The sequence below is a fragment of the Anneissia japonica genome, unplaced genomic scaffold, assembly GCF_011630105.1.
Source record: "Anneissia japonica isolate Jap-2015-1 unplaced genomic scaffold, ASM1163010v1 scaffold287897_len220637_cov155, whole genome shotgun sequence".
In the NCBI taxonomy this organism is placed as follows: domain Eukaryota; kingdom Metazoa; phylum Echinodermata; class Crinoidea; order Comatulida; family Comatulidae; genus Anneissia; species Anneissia japonica.
The window spans coordinates 56132-70888 of record NW_022721454.1 but is presented as its reverse complement, the minus strand read 5'-3'; the positions used below and the strand labels follow the sequence as shown (position 1 = coordinate 70888).

Here is a 14757-nt window from a genome sequence, read left to right as displayed (position 1 = left end):
TCCAGTCATTTGCCGGAGCACAGATCCTGAAAAAAAAGGGGCTTATGCACTCATGTGAAGATGACAAGACAAAAGTCTGCAATAGTGTGCGGAACATCGAGCTAATTGTGTTTTGTTATGTTTTTTGAACCATCTTCTGTTTTGTCACCCTCACATCTTTAAGAGACTTTTGTATGCAACTTGAACTTGAAGAATATTAGACTGTTAAGTCTTGGTAGTACTGGGTATACGCAGGGAGGAATTAGCTTAGGTGTATGCAGTCGGTAGACTCTATAATGATGTTGTGACAGATGAATTGACAGCTTTCTTATTTCAAATTTTTACTATTTTAACTGTTTTAACTTTTGATGTATATTGCAAGCAATGAATTTGAGGATGAAGTAAAGTAAGCCTGAGTTCAAGATCAGTTACTTTGCACTTTGATCTGGTTTTTTTTTTAAAGTTGATGCATGGACATTATCCTTCTCTCCTGATGGCCGTTACTTGGCAACTGGGAGCCATACAGGCAAGATTAATTTATTTAGTGTTGAAAGTGGAAAGAAGGAGTCGTCATTGGATACCAGAGGCAAATTTACACTCAGTGTCGCATATGTAAGTATATGGTGTGATATTTAAAATTTTACTTAATTTTTTTCTGATTTAATAATTGCTCTCAAAAAATCATACATTAATTGCTTAAGTTTCAGTTACTAATCCTGTGATTGTACATGGCATAATATCAAATAATCAATTAATCTTCAGTTGTACTCTATAGAAATTTATGAATATGACTATATAACCTTCATATTACACTACGTAATATTCATGGTATAATACATTATCAATGGGGCACAACAAAAATTAAATGTATAATATTGTTTGGATACAACTTATTGGAGCATGGTCAAGTATGTTTTAGGCTGTTTTGCTTTTATTTTTCGATGAAAGCATGGGCATGGTAACTGTCTGCATCTCATATCTGTTTTGTGGAAAAAAGGTTCTGTATTTTGTTAACTTTTAAACATGAATTTTATTAAGAAAAAAACAATACTTTGGTCATAGAAAATAAGGGTTATAAAATAACAATAATGTTTTTGTTTTTTTTAATTTATTTATTCAGGTATAAACATATAAAAAACAATTACAAAACGGCAGCCGAAGCTGAAATGGTTTGCATCACTTTAATATATAATGTGATTGTTAGTGATGCTAATTAATAATGTACTTTGGTGTGATTCCACTCGACTCCACAAATGATCACTATATGATGTAAACTGTACACCTACATATTGATGGATCTGCGCTTATGCTACTAATGTAAACCTTGAAACACTTTTTTTTTTTCAGAGTCCTGATGGAAAATACTTAGCAAGTGGAGCTATTGATGGCATCATTAATGTTTTTAGTATAAATATTACTGTACCCTACCTCTAATATTATTGCCAATTTCACTTAATTGCAGTCAACATGCGAATCTCACAGGCACATTATCCGGCCATAGTTCCTGGGTTCTGAGCGTGAATTTTTGTCCTGATAATACACATTTTGTATCCAGGTTAGTTTATTATTAATATTTAAATTGTAATGTCTTGCTAATTAGTTTATATATTTAGAATTGGTAGTTACCAAACATTTATATTCTTTAACTCTTGAGATGCTTCTATGATTTAGTTCTTTTATGTACATTTTGTATGCTAATCTTCTGTATGAAATAATGAAGCCTTCTGGGCTTAATCTCGAGATGAAGCCCATCTCGAATTGAAGCCCCCCCCCCACTTTTTAGTTTGCAAAATTAGCCTCGAAAAGATAGCATAGGCTTCTTTTCAAGATATTACAGTCACATACACTGTACATGAATTTCAGAAAACTAGATTTGAACTCGTCACTGCGGTGATCCACCGCACTTTGACCCTCAGGAAGCGCGCGCGGAATGAAAAATTGTTAAATGCTCAAAATGGCCTAAAGTATATGCTAATTCAGTTTTTGAAAAAACAGTAATTTCGAGCATTTTTAAAAGATTTTCTAATGCGTACGCACACGTCAAGATGCACGCGCGCATGGTAATGGCACATAATGTTGACTCCTTATATGAGATATACATGTATCGACTCTCATTGACAAAGGTCTGTTGGTGAGAGATTTATTATCAATATTTATCATAAAGAGAAGTCATATATGAAAGGGAATTGTCTCAGCTATAACATACTCAAAGTTGGCAGACGATCGACCAAGGATAAGCGAGATATGCTCAATTGTGTATTTTAAAAAATTATGTCATAGATAAATTCAGTTTTTTAAAATTCAGATGGCAATATGATAACGTCACAATGTCCGATCAGCCATTATGATCTATAAAATCATATTTATAACTCATGTGCTTTCAGAATATGTAATAAAAATTGGTGGTCATCTTTCATCCTAAGGAGCTAACTGTTTAAAATAGGCCTGATTTTATTCTATTGGCCATAAGATGACTGAAAAGAATGGAAATTTGTGAAAACAATGTCAGGAACCCAAATATGTAAAAAAAAAACGTAAATTCGAGCTTCTGTACGTGTTGCGTGCATAAAAATGCGTGCGCATAGTGTAAAATTTTGAAGTTCTCAGAATGGCCTAAAAGGTGCTCTAATTTAGTCAAAAAGTGATTTTGAGCATTTAAAAAATTTAACCCACACATGCGTTCGCGTTATGAGGTGCATGCGAAATATTTTGGTACGTGATATTCAACCTTGAACTAAAGTTTATGCCCAGTAAATATGATTTAGAAATGACATTTGGTTACGATGATATGATCGATAATGTAAAACACGCAAAATTGCGCTTAGATGACGTCACACATGACTGCACATTGAGCAGCTTATTCTGACCATTCCGTGCCAAGCCAATTGTTTGTTGAAGCTGCCATGTGCGTAGCTCGCAGCAATTTTGAGATATCGTGCAAACAGAAAATGGGAGAAAGAAAGAAGAATTTTTAAAAATAGATGATCCTGACAATGACAAGAGGTGATCAGCTTGAGAAGCGGATCACCAATTAAATACAAGCTTGGTTTATACAGTAGTTTAGGTGATTTAATGCCTGTTAAATATACTCCATGATACTGATTGATGTTACAGTGGACTTATTTATTGTTTTACAGTACAAATTCACAAATTTTACAGCATTTATTTGGAAAAGTTGCCCCCTTTACTTTGCAAAAGTAGTCTCGAAAAGAAGCCCGTCTTGAAAAGAAGCCCATGTGATTTTTTCGTCTTTTGTATCTAGTATATTTTCATTTATGCTGAATCTTTGTACAAATTACACCTTCAAAGCCTAGAAAAGATCAGCTTTGAGGTGTTTAGCATTGGGCCAAATAAAAAAAGAAGTGTTAGTGTCATATCCAGGATTTAAAAATATTTTTTAAGCTCCAAGATTTGATGAGGGCAATGACATAAAAACTAGCAATTTATTTTATTCATTTGTTTTTGCTAATTTGATAATTGGTAATTAATGTCTTGCTAATTACAGCATAAAAATAAACCACTATGTACATTTTGTTTTTAAAATCTACTTTTCAACTTGCTTGGAAGTCAGTTTCATAAAACTCATTAGTGTTCATGTCCTCAAATTAATTATCTAACCTGATCTATGTTTAATCTACCAAAATGAAAATTATGTCCAACTTCCATTTTATAGAAAAATTATTGATTTTGGTGAAATGAAAAACATTCCAAAGAATAGATTTGTTTATTTGATGTAAGAATATCTAATAGTCATTGTAGATTCTACTACACTGTTAAATTTGAGTAAATATCACCACTTTCGATTTTGGACCCAAGTTGCAACAATCATTTTTTCCTATCAAGCTTTAAGACTTTAATACCTACCGACATGTTGTAATTAATAAAAATGTTTCTTCTTCACTTCCCCTTTAACACTTGAATTGCACTGAAAGCTGACAGTATATATGTAAATACTAAAGGTAAAGGTAGGAGAATAACCCATAACTTTGCGCGTCATTATGCTGAATTGCCTATGGGCGTAGTCTGTGACTACCTATCAGCCATAAAGAGGCGCTTCATGGTAGCTACATGTACATGTTCACATCATTCCACAACGACAGGTGCTGAAATGAACTATGACATCGGGGTAACTCCGTATTCTTCCGAAAGATGCAATGGGTTCTTTAATGTACACACGAGTCAGATGTATACACTGGCACACTGGCCCTCTATTTTAAGTCCATATCTGTGAATACTTGGTTCTACCAAACGCACCCCGGGCGAGGAGCGGCTGAAACCAGCACTGATGTTAAGGCTGTAGCTAACGGCGCCCCTACCTTACCGCTCAGCCATGTAACGCGAAACTGGTATGCCAAATGAGCAATTCAAATGAACAGAGGGGGTTTTTTTTCACAATGGTATGTAATAATATTTTATTTCCATTTAGTTCGTCAGATAAGACAGTAAAAGTTTGGGATACTTCTACAAAGCAGTGTGTAGCAACATTCCAAGACCACTATGACCAGGCAGGTTTCAAATTTATATTTTAATGATTTCTGTTGACTATAAACTAATGCTAAATGCTCCAGAATACTTGTAAAATACAATTTTGGCACATTTTTCACTGTGTACACTCCAGTATCCAATCTACAGTAAGCATCCACCCTAAAAGCAGTTTTTCAGTAAGTGCCCTGGGCACATATAAGCTCTGTGATACCAAATGGTATGATTGTTCAGCTTATTTCTATTGTAATTCCACTTATATTGCAACATAACCTATCAATGAACTACCTGTTGTGTATGTATATATATATATATATATGTATATACACATATATATATATACATATATATATATACACAGTAAAACGTCCATTTTACGAATAGTCGATTTTACGAATGGTCTTTTGCCCCTAATGACGTCATCATTGACCAGTTTTTACTGTAAAAATAGTCCAAGTGATAATATGTATTTTTGTTTAAAAAATCAAGTTTGTTGTATTTATTTATTAGCATTTTGATCTTTTCTTCCATTTCTGGTATAATAAACCTAACCAGAACAACGAACTACCAACGTAAGTGTCGTTGGATTGAGGGCACATGTTTACGATGACTAATGAGAGTATTCAGGTCAGCAACTTATTGACATCGTGAATGCTAGATATGATCGCGAAATGCATATAAACAACACCATTTGGCGATCTCACAACTAGAAAGAACCCAATAGAAAGGTCTATAAAACATACAGATGTTTGAATAAGAGTTAAAATAATATTTTGTTAAATGTAAGAATGCCAGCGATTAAAATAATTTGGTTTTTATCGAAGGTAAATTCAGATAGGCTCTAGCGTGGTAGACCACGCTGCTGCACTGTCGGTTCGTGTTAGGTCGGCCTGGCAGCCATCAGATTTGTTAAAGTATCATCTCTTCTATAATAAAACAAAAGAAAACAATGTTGCATTAAAATGCTTTTTTAAAAGTGTTCGCCACCAACAGTGAAGGGGAATTAAAACATCCGTATCATAAAAGTATTTTTCTGAGACACAAATATGTTATACTGTGATGGTAATGCTCATAATAATGATAATAATAATAATAAAAATATAAATACTCTCAACTGCGTTAAAATTAATATATTTTATAGTTAAGATTGTTGAATATCGGTTGTGGCTCCCATCTGTGATGGACCGTCACCTGCATCGGTTTGGGTTCTGATTGTGTTCTGGTCACCATTTTGGTCTGTGTGCGCGTCACTTGATTGGTGCGTACAAACACGCCCTCTGCTTCAGCAGCTGGAACCCTGCAATAGGTGCCAACTTGGTGGCGAATTGCTGACGTATGTCACATTTCTGTCGCCGATGGGAGCTACAATCGGTATTATCACTTTGTACAGTACTGTTCTTTCTTCTTTTTATCTGGCATATTCTATATTGAAACGTGGAACTAATATCGAATGTACACATTTATTGACAATAAGGTTTATCTTGAATCTTGCACTCTATTTAACAAGTTGATGATATGGTTAGAGATAGAAATATGTAAAGGCCAACTCAGACAGTGTCGTACGACGCAGCTCGATCTGTTGTCCCGTCGGGTCTGCGTGAGTTAAACGCAGACGCGATGGTTTGTGTCGGGGGCAGTCGCGTCGTAGAATATTAAACATGTTTAATATTTCTCACGATGGCTTAAGTCTGTCCCCGACGATAAATCGGGTTGGGCTGCGTCGGCCGACGCAGTCTGAGTAGGCCTTAAGAATAATCACTTTTTTCTCTTTCAGGTGTGGCAAGCAAAGTACAATGGAAATGGTTCAAAAATAGTTTCAGTATCAGATGACAAAGCAGTTCATGTGTATGAGTGCCCGATATAACAACTTTTGCTACAGTATTCAATTACATTACAATAGGCCAACTGTGTTGAGTGGAAAAAAAAAAATTTGATAATTTAATTGCTTACTTTGTATATTTAAGTACTGTATATGGGAAATGACTAAATCACAAAGCTCTGAAATATTGATAGCACAATACGTTTTTTCTAAAACAATTTTTCAATACCAGACAATACTGGTACAGTATACCAAGTGATTAATTATTATTGTGTTTAATATAATACTTTGACAATAAAACTTATCTTAATACAAGATATGGGGGTGTATACGACTGGGCCTTAAAGCTCAGTTGGTGGAGAATCTGAACTGTATAAGTTAGTATTCCAAAATTAGGGCCAATCTGTGAAAAAATTAGAAAGAAGCAGATTTCAACTGATTTGTGTAAGGATATATACCAGGATACACCAAAAAAGAATTAGATGGGTTAAGGTGTGGGGGAATTTTTATGAGGGGTTAAAGGTCATCGACCCTAATCTAAAATACTAAAAGGTGTATCTCCGGAACACTCTATGGTATATGTTTAATCTTGGTGGCAAAATGCACAGAAATATATAGCAAAAAAGATATTGAAAGCCCTCATAATCAATCTTTGACTTTGAAAATTTAGGTCAAAGTTCAAAATGTCAAAAATGATAGTTTTTAGTCACTAAATTGGCATATATCATTTTAAAATATTACAAAGATTGTGATTTCAACTTATTTGTGTAGGAATACATACTAGGATACACCAAATCAAGGTTAGGGTGATAGGAGAGTGGGGAAATTACTTTTTGGGGTTTAAAGGTCATTAATCCAACCTAAAACACTAAAATATGATATATGGTTGATTTTTGGTGTCAAAATGCACAGAAAAATACAACTAAGAAAATAATATAAAAGGACCCTCATTACCAATTCATTACCTCAAAAAATGAGGTCAAAGGTCAAAATGTTAAGAATTATTACAAAAATGGCATACAGTATATGATTTTTTTATACTCATCATGTTCAAAGTTGGTTTTAAGCAGTTGAAGGTAGAGTATTAAATTATAATAAGTATATTGATTCGAAAAGAAATTACAGCTTAAAACTTACTGGCTTACCTTTAATTATTTCACAGATTAGGTTTAATTTTGGGATACTAAGTGTGAAAACCCAATAGGGACAAACATTAAAAAAAAAAAATCTTGTGTAATTATCATAAGGAGAGGTTTTTATCCTTACCAAAGTTACTACCTGTCATGCAAATATTAATGTAGGTATACAGCTTTCAATTGAAAATGTAATGTGAAAAATATTGTCCTCAACATTCAGTGATGCCATTCCTCTGTTCTTTTTAGGGTTTTTATAATAAAATGTAAATGAGTGTAAACTGCAGTATATTGATTTGATCTGTGTTTCTTTGGATGTTGTCACATATATACTGTGAAGCTGTCGATTGGCACATTTGCATTTGCATGTATGCACTCTGAAGTGACTGCTTCAGTTACCTCCACCGAAGGAGGTTATGCATTCACCGCTGTCTCTCGTCCTGTCTTTCTGTTAGCAAGATTATGCAAAAGTGAATGAATGGAACTTCGTAAAGTAAATAGACATTTTGAGAACAAGGACAAAAAAACGTTTCTCCCAAAGTAAAGAAATTTCTGTTTGGATAAAGTTGAAACTAATACAAAAACAACTTCTATTTAGAAGTTAATAATTATTAAAATATATCCAAGCATTAGGAAATTCAAGACTAAATACATTAAAAATTACAAGCTTCTGTTTTTGTTTTTTTTTACTTTGGCTAATTGATATATTTTTTTTTTTAATTGGAGATTGCGTTTTTGTCTTCATTTATAATGGAAAATGATTTATCAAATGATTTGATTTGAAATAATTTAATTATTTGTTTATTAAAACCCAGGGGTATAGACCACATGTGTTTCGTATAAACCAATCTTGTCAAATGTTCCCCTTAACCATGGGGATTTATGTTTTGTGTATACTTTCATATAGGATTCTGATGTATGTCATAACATGCATTCTTATTAAAGAAAATATGAAAGGCTGAAAAGGAATATTAAAAAAAAGAAGATATAAAAATGGAAGAAAAGGTTGAAATGAAAATATGAAAAAAAACCCCAAAAGATTGATAAGGGAATGCGAAAGAGAAAGAATGAAGAAAGAAAGATAGAAGAAAAAGTAAAGAATAGATAGAATGAGCGAAGGAAACGAAAGGAAGGCTAAAAAGGAATGGATAGATCAAAAGAAAGGACAATGTTGTATATAAATGAAAGGAAAGGAAAAGTAGAGAATAGATAGAATTTTTAAAGAGAGAAAGGGAAAAAGGTGGAATAAATATATTGAAAACTACAGAATTCAAGATTTTGTTAGTTAATTTATTTATAATTGCAATTTAACATCATAATGAAAACTTTTAGTCATCTGTTTACTGAACGAATCACTGCTCACAGTAAATGAGTTAAAACAGTACTCATTTTTTTTCTCCTAAAAATCGACTATATATAATTGAATGGTTTCATTTGACAATCTCTGGGGTGATCGGATTATAAAACTAGATATTTTAAGAACGAAAAGTTCCACTGAATAATCTCAGATAAGATAGTATAATACATACGTATCAATGCACGCCATCGTGTCAGGATTCAATATTTCGATATTAATCATGTCATCTGATGATGACATAATTAATGTTGAAATATTGATTCAATATTTCGACATCAATTATGTCGTCATTCCTGATGGTGACATAATTAATTTCGAAATATTAAATCATGACAAGATATTTTAAGCTTTATAATCATTTATATAATATTCGTACAATTAATGCAAAATTGAGTGATAATTTTTCTTTCTATAGTTGACAACGTCTTATGCTTTTGCATAGGAAAAAGGTTAAAATTAGAGTGTTTTTTGATATACTTCCTGCTTCTTCTTCAAAATATAACTTGGCAACCATTGAAGGTGAATGGTCAAGTTTAGCTCATAACTTGAGCTTTCTTGTCATGTAAGTCTCATGACCCGTTTTTGAATGACGTCACACGCTTTACGCCAACTAGCAGCTACTTATTTTGTGTTTTCTGTGGTGAGTGCGTTCAATATTATTATTATTATTATTATTATTATTATTTTTATTATCATTATCATTATTATTATTATTATTATTATTATTATTGTTATTATTATTATTATTATTATTATTTTATTTTTTGTTTAAGTCGTCATTTTAGGTCCCTTTTCTACTTCCACTGACCAGTGCTTGCCTATCTTCCATCGATGGAGCAGGGTTTTGGCGCTAGAAATTTGCCGACAAGGGGTCCGACATGTCCGACGCTGGTGGGGTCCAAGCCAAAGGGCCGACCAAACCTCTCCACTGGGAGAGTTTATGGCTTATTATGGTAGAAAATATGCTTTTTAGACCGCAATATTAGGGATTGGAAGTCAAAATAACGTTATTTGGATAGCCAACTTATTAGTTTTTTATTTTCCATGACAAAGGGGAAAATTCCCCTCCCCCACTGGCGTCACCACGGGCGCCACCACTTCGATTCCGGGATGGAGTGTGTCCATTAGGCAGGGATTTTTTTATCGTAGGTAAGTTGAGCAAAAAATCATGAATTATTTATTAGTGTCTGAAGGCATTACTAGCGCATGCGCAATCTGGCTTCACTGAACCTATCGTATTTTGTTGCCGTCTTCCGACGGCAATCAAAACAAAGATAAAAACAAGCCTGCTTACATAAATGTCTCTTCCTTTATCGTGCCTCAATGAAGAGCTGGTTTTAAATAAACAGACACACCGCAGAAAGGAAACGCTTACATATTGCATCATGATATTTTCATTTAATCAATGACGAAAAGTAAAGTTTAGAAATACCGTACCCTGTATACAAGGTCAGCACTGTCGACTAACAAAAAATCACAGACCCTATATTTTTTATAACAAATTAATACTGTATGCAATTGGATTTGCAACTGAAAAGGGGTTATCTAAAAGCCTCATAGCCTCATGACGATGGGAGCACCCAAAAAAGGAGTTACAGAAACTCTCCATGTCTTTGTTCAGGTATAAGTTCCTTTCGTTGTTTCTTTGTTTCAATTTGAATTATACATGCAGGTCTGTACCTGTGTATGTAGCCGCCCGTGTCGTGTTCCATGCCTGACGATCCATTATTTTTTGTATATGAATAATGACAGACCCTAAAGTTCAGAGTTAATAATTTAACCCAAAAAATAACGATTTAGGCTTATTAACTTTTTTCCAAAATGTAATGTAATCATTAGACTAATATAATATTTTCTTTCAAAAATGAATACTTAATATAGAGAATATTATATAGTAAGTTTAGAGCAGGGGTGGCGCCCCCATACCTAGGTGGCTCAAACAAAGGAACGGGAAAAAGGGAGAGCTGGCCCCCAGGTCGGGGATAAAAAGCACAATTTGTTGGGGAGAAAAAAAATTATATGTTTTTTCTACATATTAGTTGTCAAAATTTTGACAATTTAGGGGTTTCAAAGGAATTATTTAATCGACTTTAGGCTAAAATCGATTAAATAAGCCTTTGATGGTATATAATTATATGGCCTATGCTGGATCCTATTTATTTGTCCTGTTTACTGTATTTTGATGTAAGCTTCATTATAATTTATTACAGCATGAGGAGATATTACCACCCCACACGCAGTGAATCCTACCTCGCTCACCGCGACGTGAAAAATTTACAGCTAGCTAGTATAGCCTTCAGCACTCTAAATAATATAATAATAATAATAATAATGATAATATAATAATACTATAGGGGCCGGTCCGCAGCCCTAAATCTACCCCTGCTTCCAGTGTGGGTCCTCCCATACATTAGAGCAAAATATATTTGTTTTGACCGGGTGCTATAGCTTCTTTGTGTAACTGAGGTGTGCATATTTTTGTGGGTGTAATTTGATTTAGTTCGGCATTACACCAATGCAAATTTCTCTATATGATTATTACATTGATAAATAAAGTTATTTTAAATATTGGCAAATTTAAAAAAAAATGGAAAAAGGGGAAACCTCCCCTTTCATCAGGTTTTGTAGTCCTGACGATACCGCCACCGCCTCTCAAGCCCATGGGCCTGCAGCTGAACTGCTGGCCCATGGGCGCGAGAGGCGGTGCTGCCGCGGTGTTTCCCGGACCGCGGCAGTTGCCTGTCAGAGGCATATAGGCCTACCCCTTTCAGGCAATTACTGAAATATCCAGCAATCATATTTAATATGCAATAGAAGGTTGCATCGTAACAAAATGGTGTCACAATTCAGGATAACAATGTTTTTAAAATTAACATTAAATTAAACAATGTCGATTACTGTGAACTATATCTTTCTTCATCTTTAAGCAATAAAAATACTTTTACATGACTATTATTATTATTATCTTACATGCCTTTTTATAATTAATATGCATATATGTTTGTGACAATTCGACATTTATCATTGTCAACGTCACACATTTCATTTCCGAAAAGTTAGAAGTCATGAGTCATCAGCTAGAGGAACTTCCGAACAAACACGTCATTGATGATAGTAAATGTGGTTTAAATGTTGATATATTTGCAGTGTTTCATTTCGATTTCATTATACTCTATTCATTTACTTTAGAGGATCACAAAACTTTTACCCCCGGAATAGTTCAAATAAAGCCTACATGATCTGTATTTTTGGTACTGAGTCATTAATATCGTACTGTATTAGTAGTGGATCAATGTCAAAGAATCTTGTATAGTACCGGTATTTATTTACAATTAATGCCTTGATATATTTTTTACGGTTATTGAAATTATATTACATTTTACACATACATATTTCATGGTCATACGCCTATTTCTGAACCTGTAATTAATTGGTCATTTTGTTAGCCAAGCTAAAACTGAATACCACCGACCAGCGCGTATTCTTAGCGATGCTGTGATTGGTCACTTAAGATTGATTGACACTTATTTTTAATTTCCATAATTTTGATGTCCTTTCTTGGTACGGTACCCTGCTTTTTCTTTTACTTGTTTTGTAGCTGTAGTTGTTGCTGTGGTTGTTGTAATTGTGTCATTTATAATGTTTTCTTATTTAAAAAAAAAAAAAAAATTGTACTTTAATGTTGTGATGACTTTAAAACGAGAATTTTAAATGTTTCATATTTATATTTTGTATATTACTATTAATCTTTCTGTACATTTCAAATTTTCCTTAAAGTTTGCAAATAAAGTTATTTTGAATCTTTTTGAATCTCCGGAAAGTCTTATGGACTAACTTAATAAATGTATGATAAGTACATTAATAATTCGTTTATCAGGATTACCCACATTTTTTTAATAGGTTATTAATTTTTTAATTAAAAAGAAATATTGATCGAGTTCCTAGTCCACATATCAAGCGCCCTGAGCATCTTACATTTACAGTAGATGGATATGTGCGTTATATAAAACTACACTATTATTATTATTATTATTATTATTATTATTATTATTATTATTAAATTATATAAAGTATAATTTAGACATGGGTTTCTTCTGCTTTGTTATAGTTTTCGCTTCTAACCAACTTCGGAAAAACGGTTGTAACCAACCTCCATTTCAAACGTTTGCCGACGTCGGGCCAACAGCGTTCTGTGACGTGGAGACAACGTCTGTAATCACATTTAATATTTACAACCTCTGGCCAACGTCGGCCCAACGGTGGTAGCCAACGTCTATTTCAAACGTTTACCGACGTCGGGCCAACAAAGTACTCTGAAGTTGCGACAAGGTCTGTTATTACATCCTAATATTTACAACCTCTAACCAACGTCGGGCCAACGGTTTTAACCAACCTCCATTTCAAACGTTTACCGACGTCGGGCCAACAACGTACTGTGACGTTGAGACAACGTCTGCAATCACATCTAATAATAACATACAACACCGAAATAGTAAGTGGCTAAACGTTTGAGAAACTTTTTCATACAATTACTAAAAAAGGAACTTTCATTGGTAGCCATCTTGAAATCCAATATGGTGGCCTTCCAAAATAATTTCCTGATGATTGCATGATACTCTCTGATATTAAAAACATGGTTAAAGGTGTGATTGACTGTGTTACGTTACTGTAGATATGAAAATAATGACAAAAATAACGGGTCCTACTCAGGGTTGCCAGATAGTCGACAGGCTTCACGGCCAAACACACGCCATCTCACGGCCAAATTCGGCCAAACTTTTTTTCAATATCGGCCAAAATTCGGCCAGATTTTAATCCGATTAGAAGACAGTTATGTGGGTACATATTCATTTGAAATACTGCAAAAATTACAGGAAAATCAGGGGCCGTTCGTTTGAAATTGAAGAAATTCAAATAATATACACAGAACAATGTTAAACCTCTTTTAATTAATCTATCACCATAAAATACATGCCCAGCTACATCACAATATTAAATAGCCTAGGCCCTATGTTCTTTAGTTGCTGACGCTCGAAAATAACCTTATGCGTTTGGGTGATCAATTTTTCTTTTTTTCTTTTTTTTTTCACCACTCCCCACCCCCTCCCCCACCCTAAATCCGCTTCTGCTATTTAAAATCACATCATTAAGACTGAAATTGATTTAAATGAAATTGATTTAAATGTATTACATATTAACGTACATTGTAGTCGATCTATAGCAAACATTTTAAGGTCCTGTTATTGGTCAACCCGTTTCTCTCTTTAATTAGAATGAATTAAGTTACATAGTTAGGTGACACAAACTGGCGTTAAAACAAACCTATGAAAACTTTAATAAATACTTTTTATCTAAACATTCTAAATTCGCCTCTGAATGTTATTGTCGCAGTACTTAAAGTAATAAATCAATGTTGCTATCAGAATTATCTTCTTCATTCTCATATGCAACCTAACTCCAGAGTCTCTGCAAAACTTGCTTGAAATTGGAGGTGCCATCGGACCCGGATAAGCACATCGAGCATTTATATATGGCGCTCTACATAAAGAACACTGCAGCACCTAGGGCTATACAATTCAAGTGGGCAATAATAAATCAATTAAGTACAGTATTTAATTTATATTCAAAAGAAATTCAAAAGAGATAGAACCTCCACTATAATGGAACATATACAAGGCACACAGTATGGTACAAACTTGCATTGAACTTCATAAAAAAAATATGTATTTCATCCGAACAATTTAAATTATTAAATGTAACTTATCTTTTAAATAAACTCTCTTACCTCACATCAGCTAAAGGGGGAACATAGATTAAGTGTTCTGAGTGCAAACAAAGGTGGTACATGATTCAGGGGCGGATCCATGATTTGGAAGAGGGGGGTTCAAAACGTTTCCAAAAATACCCAAAATGAAAGGGGGTCCGGGGGTCCTCCCCATGGAAAATTTCCCCCTTGAATCCGCCACTGTATGGGGAATCCTTTAACG

General features: G+C 33.8%; 1 protein-coding gene across 1 annotated transcript in view; it reads left to right on the top strand.

Annotated features, from left to right (window-relative positions):
• The window catches only part of LOC117111552 (WD repeat-containing protein 61-like), an 11593-nt gene extending 3894 nt beyond the window's left edge, over positions 1–7699 (top strand). The window contains 5 exon segments of the mRNA XM_033254488.1: positions 443–591; positions 1327–1396; positions 1399–1534; positions 4406–4484; positions 6236–7699. Coding sequence (XP_033110379.1) covers positions 443–591; positions 1327–1396; positions 1399–1534; positions 4406–4484; positions 6236–6325 — 524 coding nt within the window. The 3' untranslated portion in view covers positions 6326–7699.
• The last annotated feature ends 7058 nt before the right edge of the window (positions 7700–14757 follow it).